This window comes from Battus philenor, unplaced genomic scaffold, assembly GCF_028537555.1.
Source record: "Battus philenor isolate CCGP_79_NKW_IND1 unplaced genomic scaffold, ilBatPhil1.0.hap1 SCAF_19, whole genome shotgun sequence".
In the NCBI taxonomy this organism is placed as follows: domain Eukaryota; kingdom Metazoa; phylum Arthropoda; class Insecta; order Lepidoptera; family Papilionidae; genus Battus; species Battus philenor.
Window position 1 is genome coordinate 1,762,829 of NW_027181681.1, and position 15,821 is coordinate 1,778,649.

The 15,821-nt window shown below is 34.0% G+C and overlaps 1 protein-coding gene across 1 annotated transcript in view; it reads right to left on the reverse strand.

Moving 5' to 3' along the window:
- Positions 1–15,332, reverse strand: part of Mcr (macroglobulin complement-related) — a 47,538-nt gene extending 32,206 nt beyond the window's left edge. The window contains exons 1-3 of the mRNA XM_068763950.1: positions 15,150–15,332; positions 8,762–9,129; positions 7,058–7,238 (exon numbers count right to left, since the gene is read on the reverse strand). Of these exons, the coding sequence (XP_068620051.1) occupies positions 7,058–7,238; positions 8,762–9,108 (528 nt within the window). The 5' untranslated portion in view covers positions 9,109–9,129; positions 15,150–15,332. The remainder of the gene's footprint in view (positions 1–7,057; positions 7,239–8,761; positions 9,130–15,149) is intronic.
- Between the last annotated feature and the right edge of the window lie 489 nt (positions 15,333–15,821).

A 15,821-nucleotide genomic window follows, 5' to 3' on the forward strand; every position in this document is an offset into this window, starting at 1 on the left:
TTTAAAGGGGTGAAATGTATCCGCTCATTTGCTGTCAATTATAGTACATATATAATAGATTCAGGCGTTACCTCGAGGAAGTCCATCCTAACTAAGAAAGCAACTAATATACTACTTCCACTATGCAGCAGTAGTCGTGCGATAAAGTGTATCGCCCGCCAGCACGCTGATAAATGCGCGTGCGGTAAACAATGCTTGGTCACTCGGTGTTTGGCACTGGTCGGTGTAACATCTCCTGAGAATGCCCCGTGGAGGGGTGAAACACGTGTAGAGTAGATTAACGGTGGTAGTTGTGTTTTGCATTTGACATTCATTGTACGACAACTGCTGCATAGCGGAAGTAGCTATATATTAGTCCTTTTCTTAATTAAAGTACACACTATCTAAAAATCAATGGTTTGACAAATAAAGTTGGTTAAGCTGGTAGTAATAACTAATATACAAGTAAAGTGAAGATAACTACATTTAAACTGATTCAATAAGTTTCCAACAAATAGCGGTTTGTAAACTTTTCAATGCCAAGTTCAATTAAAATTTAGCTACGGCCAAATCGACTGTTAAAATTAAAAAATATATATATTAAAAGTTTCGTTAAACGAAAAGAAATGTAACAATTGTGTCAAGAATAGTAAAACAAAAACATACTTTTCTCATAAAAATTACAAAAATTACTAAACTTATATTCAAAAATGTTTATTCAGGTAAATATTTATATCAACATTTTAATCGAACAATTATTTGAACATTATCAATAGTAAGCTACCAATGGGCTTGGAACGCTGACAAAAGCCAGCCAGAAACTCAACATTGCTCTTTTAAATGATATTTAACTATTTTTCAATGTATATATTATAATATCAACCAACCAAGTTCCACACATATCTATCAACTAAAAACTCTTGAATGCTCTAAGATTAATTCAATAATATACACCTATCCCCCGATTTACACGGTACTTGTTTTACACGTTTTCGCTTTTACACGGTTTTTCAAATAAGTTTTTTTTTTTTTGTTTTTATGCTACTGTGATTGAACACGTGTGCTGTGTACATATTTCACGGGGAATCCCGAGCTTATGTGCTGACTTGCTGCACACGCACACTGTGTCTGTATTTCTTCGCATAAAATTAAAGTTTTATCTACGGAAAATTGTATTTGAGTGAAAGTTTCACAGTTTCAGAAAGATTTAATTTTCCATATTTGTAAATTAAAAGTGAGTGCATAATTTAGATTATTATAAATAAAAAAATAGTGTTTCCGTAATATATTAAATATTTCAACTTGTCAATGCAATTTATTTTTATTTCTGTGTACACCTAAAAATATTGAAAAAAAAAATCACAACTGTTAAATAGCAAAATTATGCATTTTTTGCAAGCTTTTCGATTTACACGGTTTTGACTTGAAAATTTTTAATTTTCGATTTACACGTTTTTCTCAGGAACGTATCTACCGTGTAAATCGCGGGATAGGTGTACTTTTAATTTTAGATTTACTAAAATAAGGTCTAGTTTATGTACTGGAACTTTTTTGTTAATTTTTTGAAGACAAAATTTACGAGTTAAACCAAAATACGTGTTAGGATTTATTCTCACAGTGTATGACAGCAGGACCGCCACTAAGTGACCCATAGGTCAATGGACAAAGGGTTGAGTTGACAAAGGGGAACTGACCTCTGTCACATAATGAACCATTGTACTGCGCACTATAACGATAAAATTTTCATAAATAAAACCTATTATGTTTTACGCGTAATATCTGAAGATGAACGTATGGCACAGTGTGTTACCAGTGATGATCTATGTATCTGAGACGTGATCGTCTACGATGGGTTTTATACGATGATTCAAGGTCGCCCGGAAAACGATCCGGAGAAGAACCAAGTTCAAGAATTGCAGAGAAAGAGTGGCAGTGAAGGCATTTAGCTCGTGTGGAAAAGACCGAAAAATTTGTGACCACCTAAAAGACGCACACTAAACAGTCGTACCTTTAGTAACGCAAAATATCGCACCTACATTACGCGACGGTTTTTTGCTTGCGCAGGCGCATCGGTTAATTTCGGCTAGTTTCGCGCCGGCCGCCGATCGCCATTGTTAGCTATGCTCGGGCGCAGTATGCACGCTTCTTGTTTCCGCGATTTTTGAAAACTAATTAGCAACGTGATATGCCTTCTATTATATTGTTTCGCTTTACCGTAAAATCGTATTTCTGATATTTAACCCTTTCCTTGCCGCAGTACGTTCCGGTGACGCTACTGAACCGAGCGCAACGCGAAGTTTACACATTGTATGGCGGTAGGCTGATGTTCGAATTTTCTCAAGTGTTACATATTTAAATATTTTACTGGTATATTATTTAAAAATGATAATTAGGATAATATTTAATGGAATGAGGCGTTACATTGATGAAAGTACGACAACATGCACGACAACCACTGCATAAAGAGTGAGTTTGCGGTGGCGGTTGTGTAGTTGGCATTGTCTGTCGCATGCGCATTTACGAGCGGGCTGGCGGGCGGTGCACTTTCATGCACGACAACCACTGCATGTGCGACAACCACTGCATGTGCGGAAGTGGCTAGATATTGGTCCTTTCTTAATTAGGATAATTCTTAGTAATTTATTTGGCTATGATAAATCTTAAAATCAAATCTGATGTTAGATTTTTCTCATTTGTGTTATATATTTAAAGATTTCACTGGTATAATAATTAAAAATGGAAATTAAGATAATTGTTAGTAATTTATTTGGCTATGATAAATCTTGAAACAGGGATCTACTCGTAGGCTCATATTACGAATTTTACGTCCATATTTAGAATCCGGTCCTTTGTCATTTGCTCTACAAACAACGCACCTTCCACTTCGATTTATTCCTACTGATTTATAAATTGAAAATAAAACGTCTTTTGGTCAACCTTAGTAGATTATTATTGCGGTGATACTTTCTTTGTTTTTAATTTTAGTTTCCATATGCATACTATACTGTAGAAGAATTGTTTTTTGTTGGTACACACGGCGTGTCTAGTGGACGCAGTCTAACTTCGGCGTTGGTAACAAAAGGGTTAAATCTTTCTTTTTGGCTAAAAACAAAAGGGTTAATATTTTTCTTTTTGACGTTCTTTCTCAACCAACTGTCCATCTTATTAGTTAGTGAACAAACAGACATTAACTATAGATCAGTGTTTCAAAACGTGGGGCCCACGCCCTACAGGTGGGGAATTTGACTATAAAGAGGGGCAATTAGAAAATGTATACGACACAAGTATAATCCTTTTACTAATATATGTATATATATACCATCCATAAGGGGGTGTAAGAATTTTAGAAAGGCTAAGTGGGTCATGATACAGAAAGGGTTGGGAAGCACTGCTATATTCTACGATATAGATCAGTGATTCCCAAACTGGTCTATATCGACCTCTAGGGGTCTACGACAACCTGCAAGGGGTCTACGTCAGCGAAAAATTTGGGGGTCCACGATAGTGGATCCCAACACATACACTGATAGTACCTATTTACTTACATCATACTATCTTATAATATCAAAATATTTACATTATTTATAAAAGTACCTATGAAGTAAAAAAATTATTGCTTATGTTATTTTATTTATAGTTGATTTTATGTTTATTTAATGTTACGTATATTTTACATAACAGATACAAAATTTTATTTTGAGTAGTTTTAATTTAAATTCAATTAATAAATGTATAAATTAACATGTGTTTTTACTTTAAGTTTTTAACACTGAACTTCACTACAGTTAGAAATTTACAGGAAATCAATATCAGGTAAGTAGGGGGTCTACCCAACACGGAAAAACATGACAAGGGGTCTACGACACAAAAAAGTTTGGGGAACTCTGATGTAGATTGATGACATTGTCAAAGTATAGATGCGGGTAATGTGAGACCGGACATCGTGGCGATTTTCAGGGAATGTATGCCTTGCAGTGCGTGCTCCGGTTAACATTATGATGATATTTAAAAGTCATGAATTCCAAATGATAGAAAGTAGAAACACACTACAATATTTTATAACAAATCTCAATGGACTTATATTTTATAATAAGTTATTTATATCTGTAAAGTCTTCAGTAACCAATGTCTATAAGACGTTAAATACACCATTAACACATGCCATGTGGGGCGTATACGACCACCGCTGCACTTTTCGTTCAGACCATTTGCAGTTCTCATTGAAAAACAAAGGATTCTTAAACAAAAGAATTGCAGGGTCGAATATAGATAACTTCACGTCACGCATGCGCGTACGTAAAGCATATTAAAATTTATATCTTTTTTCTGCTAATTATAGGTTTGCAGTATTGAAAGAGTAAAGCATACGTCTTGAACGATTCTTTTTAATTTTTAAAGTGTGGGTCGTATACGCCCCAAGCGGCCTGAATGGAAACTATTCAAAACTAGCCGCGGAATTTGTTAAATTGTTTTTTTGATGGATTTCAATAAACTGCAGCATATATGTTGTTCATAGCAAACTTGATATATGCTATTAAAGGAAGTTCATTCTTATATTAGTTTCTTTTGGGACGCGTTAAGCAATACGCCCAAGTTTGGAATAAGTGTACATTTTTAAATTATTTATTTAAAAAATTAAATTACTCGCACGACTTCAACGCCGCCATATTGGTTGCGGCCATGTTCCAACTTGACACCTATACTTACCCATCCACACATATACAGAGTAACTGCTGTTCCTTTTTTTTAAAAAAAATTTTTTTTTGAATCTGTTACATATTTTTCTAATCATCCTGTATGAATTGATTACTCTGACATATTTTGCATGATTTTTTTTATTGGGTTGCGAAAGGCCAATAACATATGGCAGCAAAAAGTTTACAGGCACAGATAATAAACTATAATTAATTTTAAACATGTAACAATTCGAATTTTGAAAACTTATACTTTTACTATATTATCATTACGTTATTTATTGAACAAACATTGATTTTCGGATAGACTGTACCATATAATAAACTATACTAAGTAAGCAAAAAGAACCAATATTTAGCCATTTCCGCATATGCAGTGATAGTCGTGCAACAAAGTACACCGCCCGCCAGCCCGCTGATAAATGCGCATTTATTTATTACTTAGGATGGACTTTCGCAAAATAACGCCTGATTCCATTAAATAATAAACTATACGTTCATTCTTTTATGGTTATAACCCAACACACCGTACAAAAATTATTCAAGACGCAATCAAAAAAGATACGTCTAAAATCACATTATTATCAACCCATGATAAAGCATAGAGCAAGGGATAAATGCATTAATGTTTAAATATTAATGCGACTAATACCCCATTCGTTCAGCTATTGTACGCTACCCCTTTTACCGTTCTCTTTAGTGGACTGAGATCTATCTCGGCTGCACTGTCCGGAGCAATGACCCTTTTGTCCAATTTAATCTTCAGAATTGCGTTTGCTCTTTAAATGAGATAAATGCAATGATCTTTTTTATTTAAAACAGTATTTTTTCGTATTTATGGTTACGTTACGTATATTAAATTCGCCACTTTATAGCTTGTACACCTATTTTTATGTATGAATGAATTCGAGTAAAGTTTTTTGTTTGTACTTTGCCTTGTTTATATTTAGAGAGAATAAAATATAACTTTGCCTATCTTCATAAATTTAACCAGAAAATTATGGAAGAAATTGAGAAGATATATTGAAGATATAACATATATCTCGTAGATTGCAGATATTTAACCCATTCGTTACCGGCCGAAGTTACCCGGCATCCTAGTAATGAAGGCTTATGTATAGATCCCTGTTATAAAATTTATCACAGCCAAATAAATTACTAATAATTATCCTAACATCCATATTTTATTTAAATCTTTAAATATATAACACAAATGAGAAAATTCTAACATCAGCCTACCGCCATGCAATGTGCACACATCGCGGCGCGCTGTCCGGTTCAGACACGTCATTTCGGCGGAACGTACTGCGGTAATGAAAGGGTTAAAACCAGATAAAAATTATATCCACGATTGTCATTTTATTCCGTAAAGGCGGCGATTTGAGATTGTTATATAAAATACGAAATCGGTGGCCTCCAATTCGCCCCCCTAAAAACGACAGCGGTCAGAAGGGGTCTGCACGCCTCCCCCTTCCTCCTCCTACCGCCGATTAGTCCTCGCTTCGCACACTACATTACATTTCACTCACAACACTACTCCTACACGGAAAATTCACTTTCGTAGAAACAAAAGTAGAAATGTAAAGAGTAAAATAGCCAATAATTAAAATAAAAAAAGAAACGTAAATAGAACAAAATCTGTAAAAATAATAAAAGATAAATAAATATAAAATCGTGGAACGACGTGAGGAACTAAAGGATCGAATAAAAGGGAAAGGTAGTAGAAATGCAGAAAGAACGGAAAAACACGAAAGAACATAAGACGAATGAAAGAAGAGCGCGGAAATAAAGGTGTTATATGAAAAACTTATTAAAAGAAAATTAAAGTCCATATCCCAAAAATAAGATATGGGTAGGAGAGGTCCCCAATAGAATGGACCATAAAAAACCGCCTTCGTACGAATGTACAATGCTTTATACCAGTGATTCCCAAAGCGGTCTATATCGACCCCTAGGGGTCTATGACAACCTACAAGGAGTCTACGTCAGCGAAAAAAAATTTTGGGGTCCATGAAATGAAAATGGGGGTTCACGATAGTGGATCTCAACACATACACTGATAGTACCTACTTACTTACATCGTACTATCTTATAATATCAAAACATTTACATTATTTATAAAAGTACATATGAAGTAAAAATCTTTACCACAGTTATAAATTTACAGGAAATCAATATCAGGTAAGTATGGGGTCTACCCAACACGAGAAAACATGGCAAGGGGTCTACGACACAAAAAAGTTTGGGAAACTCTGCTTTATACTTCGAACCTCAGTTTCGCAGACTCTTATAAAGTTTCACATATCTAATCACCCTGTATAACTGTAACACGTATTTTAATACCGATAGGTACTTATGTCATACTATACACAAAAGTTACTCACCCTCATGTTCAGTATCTCCGGCACACCTTCCTTGACCTTCTCGCTGACGTCTGCGATTTCGACACCGTTCCGCGAGATCGACGCTCGGATGGTCATCTGCAGCCGCGCGCGCAGTATGTTCGCGGATATTTTATATATCTGACCCGGTCGCACCATGCGGGAAGCTACTATGAAGTATGTGCTGAAAGGTATATTTTGAATTTAGTATCGTTTGGTTTTAAACACTGCTTCACACTGATCGACCTCTGCAATGCGAAAAGCCAATATCTTCAGACTCTAAGTCTACGTTAAACAATTTTAAATGCTTTGGTTACTATATTATCTTTACATTATACTAGCTGATCCCGCAAACGTTGTTTTGCAAAAAAAAATTAAAGTTTTTAACTAACAAATGTAAGATAAGGGTTGATCGTAGAGGGGTGAAAATTTAGGTTTGTATGTATTTTTGTATGCTGTATCATAATAAAATAAAAATCAAAAAAATTGTCTAAAAAATTAAAAATAAAATTTAGGGGTGGACCACCCTTATCACTTAGGGGTATGGAAAATAGATAGTAGCCGATTCTTAGACATACTGAATACGCATGTAAAATTTGGTAAAAATCGGTCAAGCCGTTTCGGAGGAGTTCAAGTTCGAACACCGTGACACGAGAATTTTATATATTAGATTTAAATGTGCTATACATTCGCCTATGTAAAGTTTTTATATCAGCACACTTGCTTGGGGTACTTCAGGAAGATAGTTTAATAGGCAATCAATATGTGACTTAAATTGAAATAGGTCGTGTGAGAAACCAAAAATGTTTAAATAATAAGAATTATCAATCATAAAAGAATATAAGAAATTAAAAATAAGTATCTAAAAAATCATTGTAAATTTATAAGAAAAATAAATCAATCTAGAAAATAAGTATCTAATAGAATCAGGCGTTACCTCGCGGAAGTCCATCCTAACCAAGAAAGGGACCAATATATAGCTACTTCCGCTATGCAGCAGTAGTCGTGCAATGAAGTGCACCGCCCGCCAGCCCGCTGATAAATGCGCGTGCGGTAAACAATGCGAAACACAACTACCACCGTTGATCTACTCTACACGTGTTTCACCCCTCCACGGGGCATCCTCAGGAGATGTTAGACCGTTCTAAGCTAGATATTAGTTCCTTTCTTAGTTAGAAAATAAGTCCTTGGGCATGGAGATGAGGGATGAAAGACTTTGAAGGAATCCTAATAATGTTAAAAGACAGAATAATAAGAACTTAAGAAGTATGAAAGAAGAAATTGAAAAATAAAATGAAAAAATTATTTATATTTAACCCTTTCGTTACTCGCGCCGGAGTTAGCCGGCTTCTACCTTGTATTATGTGCTTATGTGTAGATCACTGTTTTAATATTTATCACAGCTCAATAAATTACTAAGTAATATCTTAATTTCCATTTTTAATTAAGATACCAGTAGAATCTTTAAATATGTAACACTTAAATGAGAAAATTCCAACATCAGCCTACCGCCATACAATGTGCACACTTCGCGGCGCGCTGTCCGGTACAGTAGCGTCACTTCGGCGGAAGGTACTGCGGTAAGGAAAGGGTTAAACAAACGGTCCCCCAGAGATCCCTATAAACGGGTGCCTTAAAAAAAATCATCACCTAAAGAACAGTCTGATACCACAAGTTATTGATGCATAGATATATATGTATACTCACGCTTCATTAATGATGACGCTGTCATGTTCCAACTCCGAGCCCTTGTAGGTGCTGAAACTCCTGCTGGAGTCCCAGTTCGGTCTGGGCGTGTTGTCCGGACTGTACGGATTCTGTCCGTAACTCTGTTCGTTCCGGTTCTCGTACTGTCCATACTGGTTGTTCAATTCATATGGGTTGCGGTTTGTGTATCTCCGATTTGGATCATACGGGTTGTCGTATTGATTGTTGGTGTTGTAGTACTCGTTTGTGGGGTTCGCTGGGTCTGGGTTATAAGTGGGCGTGGCGTAATCCTGTCCCGTGCATATGCGTATCGCAGCCAGGGTCATGCATGCACCTATGAGATTCATTGTTCAGTCTTGTTGGGCTACCTGCAACGAAATACTAAAGTTAATTTTCCCCCCACAGGGTGGATAGACGACCTGATTAAGGTCCTAGGAAGACGCTGAACTTGGGCCGCTTCCAACCGGTGCTATCGAAAATCTATAGGGAAGATCTATGCCCAGCAGTGGAAGTCTTATGGCTGGTGGAACCACTTATTTAATAACCAAGATCGAGGGACTCTTGCGTATACCTTCCGCCATTTGAAGACCGTTGATGCTGACAAATTTCTCTCAATAACTTTTGATATATTTTTACCTATGGATGCATAAATTGCGTGCGTATGTATATGCCACGGCGTATGTGGGTGTATTGATTTTAATAACATATGAATCGTCTCATGGCAAATAAAACCACCCAACCGTCATAAACTTCTCAATTTTGTTCAACGAAATAGAACATATAAATATTCTTCTTTCTTCTCAGTCGTGGACTCTTGTTAGTGGTCGTGGTCATGCCCTGGTCAGTTCTGATGCCCCCCCCGCTGCTCTCCCTATACCTTGCCATCCAGCTCTGTTTGGCGGAGTGTGAGCATTCATTTACTGACTTATAAGTGAAAGTTTCGAAGTTGTCTATCCATCTCCTTGGACATCGTTCACGAGATCGCTTGCCTTCCACTTTGCCTTGCACCACCAAACGTTATATTGAGTCCTCATTACGAGAGTCATGTAATATCGATACGATAACATATTTTTTTTATTTTTTTAGGGTCTCTCGTACTCCCCGTCCCAGGCACACATGGGCCATTATTTACAAAAAAAAATTCACAGTTTTTAATATCACCCTACTCAACGGCTTTCTTTCATTCATCACCTCACTTTCGTCTCCTTCCCGCCAGAATACAACAGGTTTACATTTTGTTGTTTTGCTTAATTTTAATTTTTTTATTTGCTTTATTCTTACATTTACATTTTATTCATTTCCTATTTTATTTACATTTATCACAGATTCATACACTTTTTTTTGCCTTACAATGGTATATCATTTGAGTCTTCTTCAATACTCTAGAAAGGTCCCGTGACTCTCCTCGTTGTCCATGAGTGATGCGATGTTCCTATCTTCTGCGATCTTCTTTCTTTTACGTCGAGTTTTTTAAAAATCGAAATACATCCATATTACAGAACTCTAATCTTCGTTACTTAAGACACCTAGGTACTTCTCTTAGCTTTAGAAAGTCAGTAACTATCATAGATAACTATATACGGTATTACAATGCTCATATATGTTATCTCTGAATTGTCAAGTAATAAATTTTAAAGTTTTACGAAATCGTATCACAGCGTAAAGGAATTTTTAAAGTGATAATAAAACATAAGAATCAATTGGTCTACTTCTTTTTAAATTATTTATCGTAATTTTATTTTATAGTAAATAAATATTATATTATCTTTGCCACGTGTAAACGTTTCTTAAATTTTATACATCCTTCTATATAACATACATAATTTTTATATTAATTAAAAGGATTAAAAGCGTGTCGAGTCCATTTTCGATTTGCCCTCCTGTGGGCCCCACACTGCATTATTGGGCGCAAATATTTCCTTCATTACTTGGACGACAGGCTCACACTTCGCGGTAAAGCAACCTACACTCCCACAGTCTATTGGATTAGAAATAATGAGAGCACGTACAACGCTTTCCCGTCGCTTGGCCTGTATTATTTAAGGAGAAAAGGGCACATGCTTTAACACACCTCAATCATTCTGAATATTAAAAATAATTACTATTTTTCCAGCTATCCATTCGAATTGTCTACTCTTTTGCATTATGTTAAAAAATATATTTTAATCTCAAATAATTCTAAAAAGCATTTCCATAATCAAATACTTTAATTACGCAAATTATTTTTGAAATCACGAAGAATGTCGAAACAATTAATATGAAATAAAAATATTGGCCTAAAATAATTTTCAATAATAAAATAAAGAAAAAAAACAATACTAATATTGAAACCAAATTCACATGGGATAACTGCAATCAATCGCTAACGAACCGGTCCATCGACACGTCTGGCAACATAACATCAACACGTTACGCTCCGCCGGCAGTCAATGGATATCGTCCAACGCAACATTCCGTTAGAGTCGAGAGCCGCTGAGCTCGGAACGACCAGGAATGCATATTACAGATTAGTTTCGATATGGTGTCACTTAAATCTTTCAGAATTCTAAAGTCATAATTAACCTGTGAATTTTCAAAATTTATGGAAACTGAGTAAAATAATACACAAAAATAATTAATAACGTAATAATATTTTGCATTTTAATTTACTACAACTTCACAATATTTTTATCTGTGGATTGGCCTTCCAAAGCAGAATTATTATAATCATTTCAAATTTAAGATCAATGCCAACATATTGCAAAGAGCCCTCCTTATATCTGCAGTGTTGTTAGCCCCAAGCACTGTACCTCTCTTACTACATGAATTTGACAGACTCATGGTAATACATGAAATACTGAAAAGTTCCTCACTATTCTGCTGAATCAATCTTAAGTTTTTGGGTGCCAGTTCATCAAATTTTGATACAAAATTCTTTCACAAATATAGCTCTAGTAATATTGAGACAAAATAACATAAGTTGTTTGGTGTTTTTCATTCATCAAGAACTGTTTCTCTGAATACCTTTGTGAAGTATTTTAAATAAGTTCATTCATCTATTCATGTCAGCTGATAGAGGTTCACTGCAAAATATAGGCCTTCGCCAAATATCACCATAATAAACTGCCTTATGCTGCCTCATGCAGCAACTTCCGGAGATTATTTGATGATTAATCAAAAAAATACTGATAATTTTACTGTAATAATATTTCATAAAGTTTTAATAAAGAGCAACACCATTGCTTTAGCATACTCCTCATTCTTAATGTTAAAGATAGTAACAGAGTTGAAAGATAGCTTCCAGTTATAACAACATTGCATACAATATTTTGATTAAGGAGATGAAAATAAGAAACACTAATAAACAAAGCGAGTATATGCAGTGTGGGATGCATATCTAAATATAAACATTCATTTGGGTTAAGTGTTTGGCAGTCAGACAAGACTGATGGCCATGCTGCTATCTATTTTTAACATACTTAACTAATACAGTTAAGTAACTGTCTTATACTTAACCATATCTAAATGCTGAGATTTTAGCTGTGTAATTGAGTTTGACTTAAAAAGGCATTGAAATAAAAACATTTACTTATATAATTTTACTACTCTGTTATGCAGTGGCATATCTATGTACACTATTGAAAGTCAGGAATAGCTTTATCAATTTGGACAAATCTTTTTTTATTGTTTCATTAAAAAATGGATAAAATTTTTATGTGGAGGAAAAATGAGAAGAGTTCTTAGGTTAGGTGCATTCTGCACCCTTCCATCTTATACCTGTGGAACATGCTAATGCCATTTGGGCAGCAGTGCCAAGCCTGCCTGCCAGCCTTTCAAAAAAAAAAATAGAAAAATGAGAAATTGTAATGAACATAATAAACTCTTTTTTTCATCTATTTACCATCATAAGTATCTAAAACTTGTCTTTAACTATCTAACATTAGATGTCAATTAAAATCAAAAGTGGCATGCAGTATTATTAGTGAAGACTTCTGATGTATGAAATTGAATGAAAATTCGAAATTTAAAAGTATAAAACCAATGAATAGATATCACTCTAATATATGTCTTTTTATATTTTCTATATTGTAATTATCACAGGCGATAACTTTTACTTACTTTCAGGGAATAATATTTGACGGTATGAAGTCTGTAAAGACAACTTGTTAATAATATAATCACAATTACTACATTAGCCAATAGACTCCCACTGCAGAGCATAGGTCTCTCTCTAAGATTGCCATGATGCCTAAAGACATCACAAGATCAGTCATGATGGCAGTCATCACGTTGTGTCTAGCGATATCCCACATGTTCTACGCCGAAAAAAAAACGCAATTTCCTGTCCAGACCATGTCGGTCAGTGCTGCCTAGTGTTAACTATTTACATAAATAAAGGCTCTAATTAACTTTTGTTATAACCATGTAACATTTGAGTAAAAGGTAAAAGTATATAACCAAAAAAACAACTTATTAAATTTTAAACAGATTTATGATATTTAATAAGCCTAAAGGAAAATTTCACTGTCGGTCAGCGCTAACCACGTTGGCAGAAAACGTGTTAATAATATAAAGCTACTAACACAATCCATGCCATGTAGAGTGCATACATCCTCTGCTGTTTCTTTCCGTTTTGGCAATTTGCAATTCTCATTGAAAAACAAAGGATTCTTAAAAAAAGAATTGTAGGGTTGAATATAACTAACTTCACATCACGAAAGTGCATATGTAATGCTTATTAAAATTTATAAATTTTCCCGCTAATTATAACTTTGCAGTATTTAAAAAGTGTAAAGTATGTCTTAAACGACTCTTTTCATTTTTAAAGTGTGTGTTGTATACGCCACACGTGGCCTAAATGGAAAATCTTCAAAAATTGGTGTGGCTTGGAACATGTTAAAAATTTATTATCTTTCAATTTAAAAAATTATATCCATTGAACTATCTACATTCATCAATATCTAATTAGATAACTTCCAATATACTTTAAATGAAAAATTGTAGTTGCAAATGAAGGGGTATAATGCTCCTTCATTTGCAAGCAGGTGTAAGCACAACACACCTAGCCAGGTGTGCCAAGATTGCATCTAGCAAGAAATACATGATATCATTAACCACTTAGCTTGAATGATAGATGAAATATCAATATTATTATGATGATTTTATTCCGGCAAATAACTTATACCTTACAGGGGAAGCCATGTTGATTAAACAACAGTGCCATTACTTTTAGAACCATTTTCTGGCCCACACTGTTAATGTTTTTAAAAATGAATTTGGGCACTAAAAAGCTAAATATTTTTATGTGATAAACACATGAAAGTTCTTCATTATAGTCTTTAAACTCGACTAGCAAGTATTAAAACTACAATACCACATTACAGTAATATAATACATCATATTTTCTAAAATATAATGAATTATATTTGTATGCAATAATTTTAATAAACTTTTGCAAACCTATATCAAATATTAGTTTTAAAATTATAATAGTTTATTTAAAAGATAGAATAAAGAATAGACAAATATAATTGCAAGTCAATTAAAAAATTTTAATGGAGTTTAAAATGATTGTTCATTTTATCATTTTAACAAATACTATTAAATTCCAAATAAATTGCCTATATATAATAAATGTTTTCTGCTATTATACATATATACCCCAGCATTGTAGAGACACACCAGTCTACCTATCTATAGAGATACAGATCCTGTATGAATTATTCACCACCATGTATTCATATCCATTAACAAATAATAATAATTTTATTAATATCTGTAAATTAAAAACTAGCGCTTACAATTGGAAATTGTTAACTAGATTTTTAAAATATGTTTATTAATATTTAGCCGTTTTATAAATATTACATTTTCCTAAATTAAAATATTTAGTCTTAAGTAATTTTCAATCTTTTTCTTCTTCAATTGAGTATACATTTATTACTAGCAATAGTAATGTTAATAATTAAATTAATTTAAGGGACTAATTGAAATTTATCCAGGTTAGATATAAGTTGGAAGAAAAGTTAGCTTACATTTTTCTCTAATTAACTGTTGTGTTAGTTAAAAAACGTTTTAAACTTTTTCGAGTTAGTATTATTTTGTTTTAACTGCATTATTTAGATGGTACAGCTTATAAAAACTGAAATAGCGGTATGTGCTTAAACTTATCTTATGCGACCCAGTTGTAGTTTAAAGTTAAATTATCATAACCAGAAGTTAACTCTTACAGGTTTCGAATAAGATCGTTGAGAACGTAAACATTGACTAAAACTTGTAACATTCTCTAAATATTTAAGATAAATTTACTGATACGACAGAAATATTTAATCAAACTATTAATAACACAAATTGAACCATCATGAAATTAATAATAAAAAATGCAATAAAATCTAAACAACAACTTAACCTGAAGTTAACGCCCATGGAAACGCCTGGCTTTGTAATTTTAACCGAATGAAACTTTAACAATTCACAACACTAAAACACGCCAAATAAAATTATTGTTACTTGATAAAGCCTACGTATTTTAAAGGCTATATATTATTACAAAAAAAGTTACTATACTCAAACAAACAAGTACGTTACGCGGTGTCATTACTCACTTCGTTTATGAAAGAAGTCGCGCAAGCGTAGTGCGCCACGCCCGGCTACGGCAAAAACCGTCAAACATTTAAAAATCGGTTCACAAACGTCATGCGTGGGATGTTAAAACGAAATTAACATTTTATTTTTTGTTGAGAAAATTTAAAATTAATCGGTTTAGGTATCATCAACGTTGGATATTATATTGATTCTTGAAAATAAGCTTAAGGCTTCTCTTATCTGTCATTGGAGACAAACTCATTGGGTTTGCGTCTGTTGAGGGTAAGAGACTTCATCGTCCAGAGGTGAAACCTGGCAGCGCAGCAAGTTAAAGAAAACCTGTGTTGTTCAGAAATCCAACCTCTTTCCCTATTTCGAATGTAAATAAAACTTATGCCTCTATACGGTATTTTTTGTTCAGATTTTCAATAAATCCTTAAATATTTAATGGAATCAGGCGTTACCTCGCGGAAGTCCATCCTAAGTAAGAAAAGGA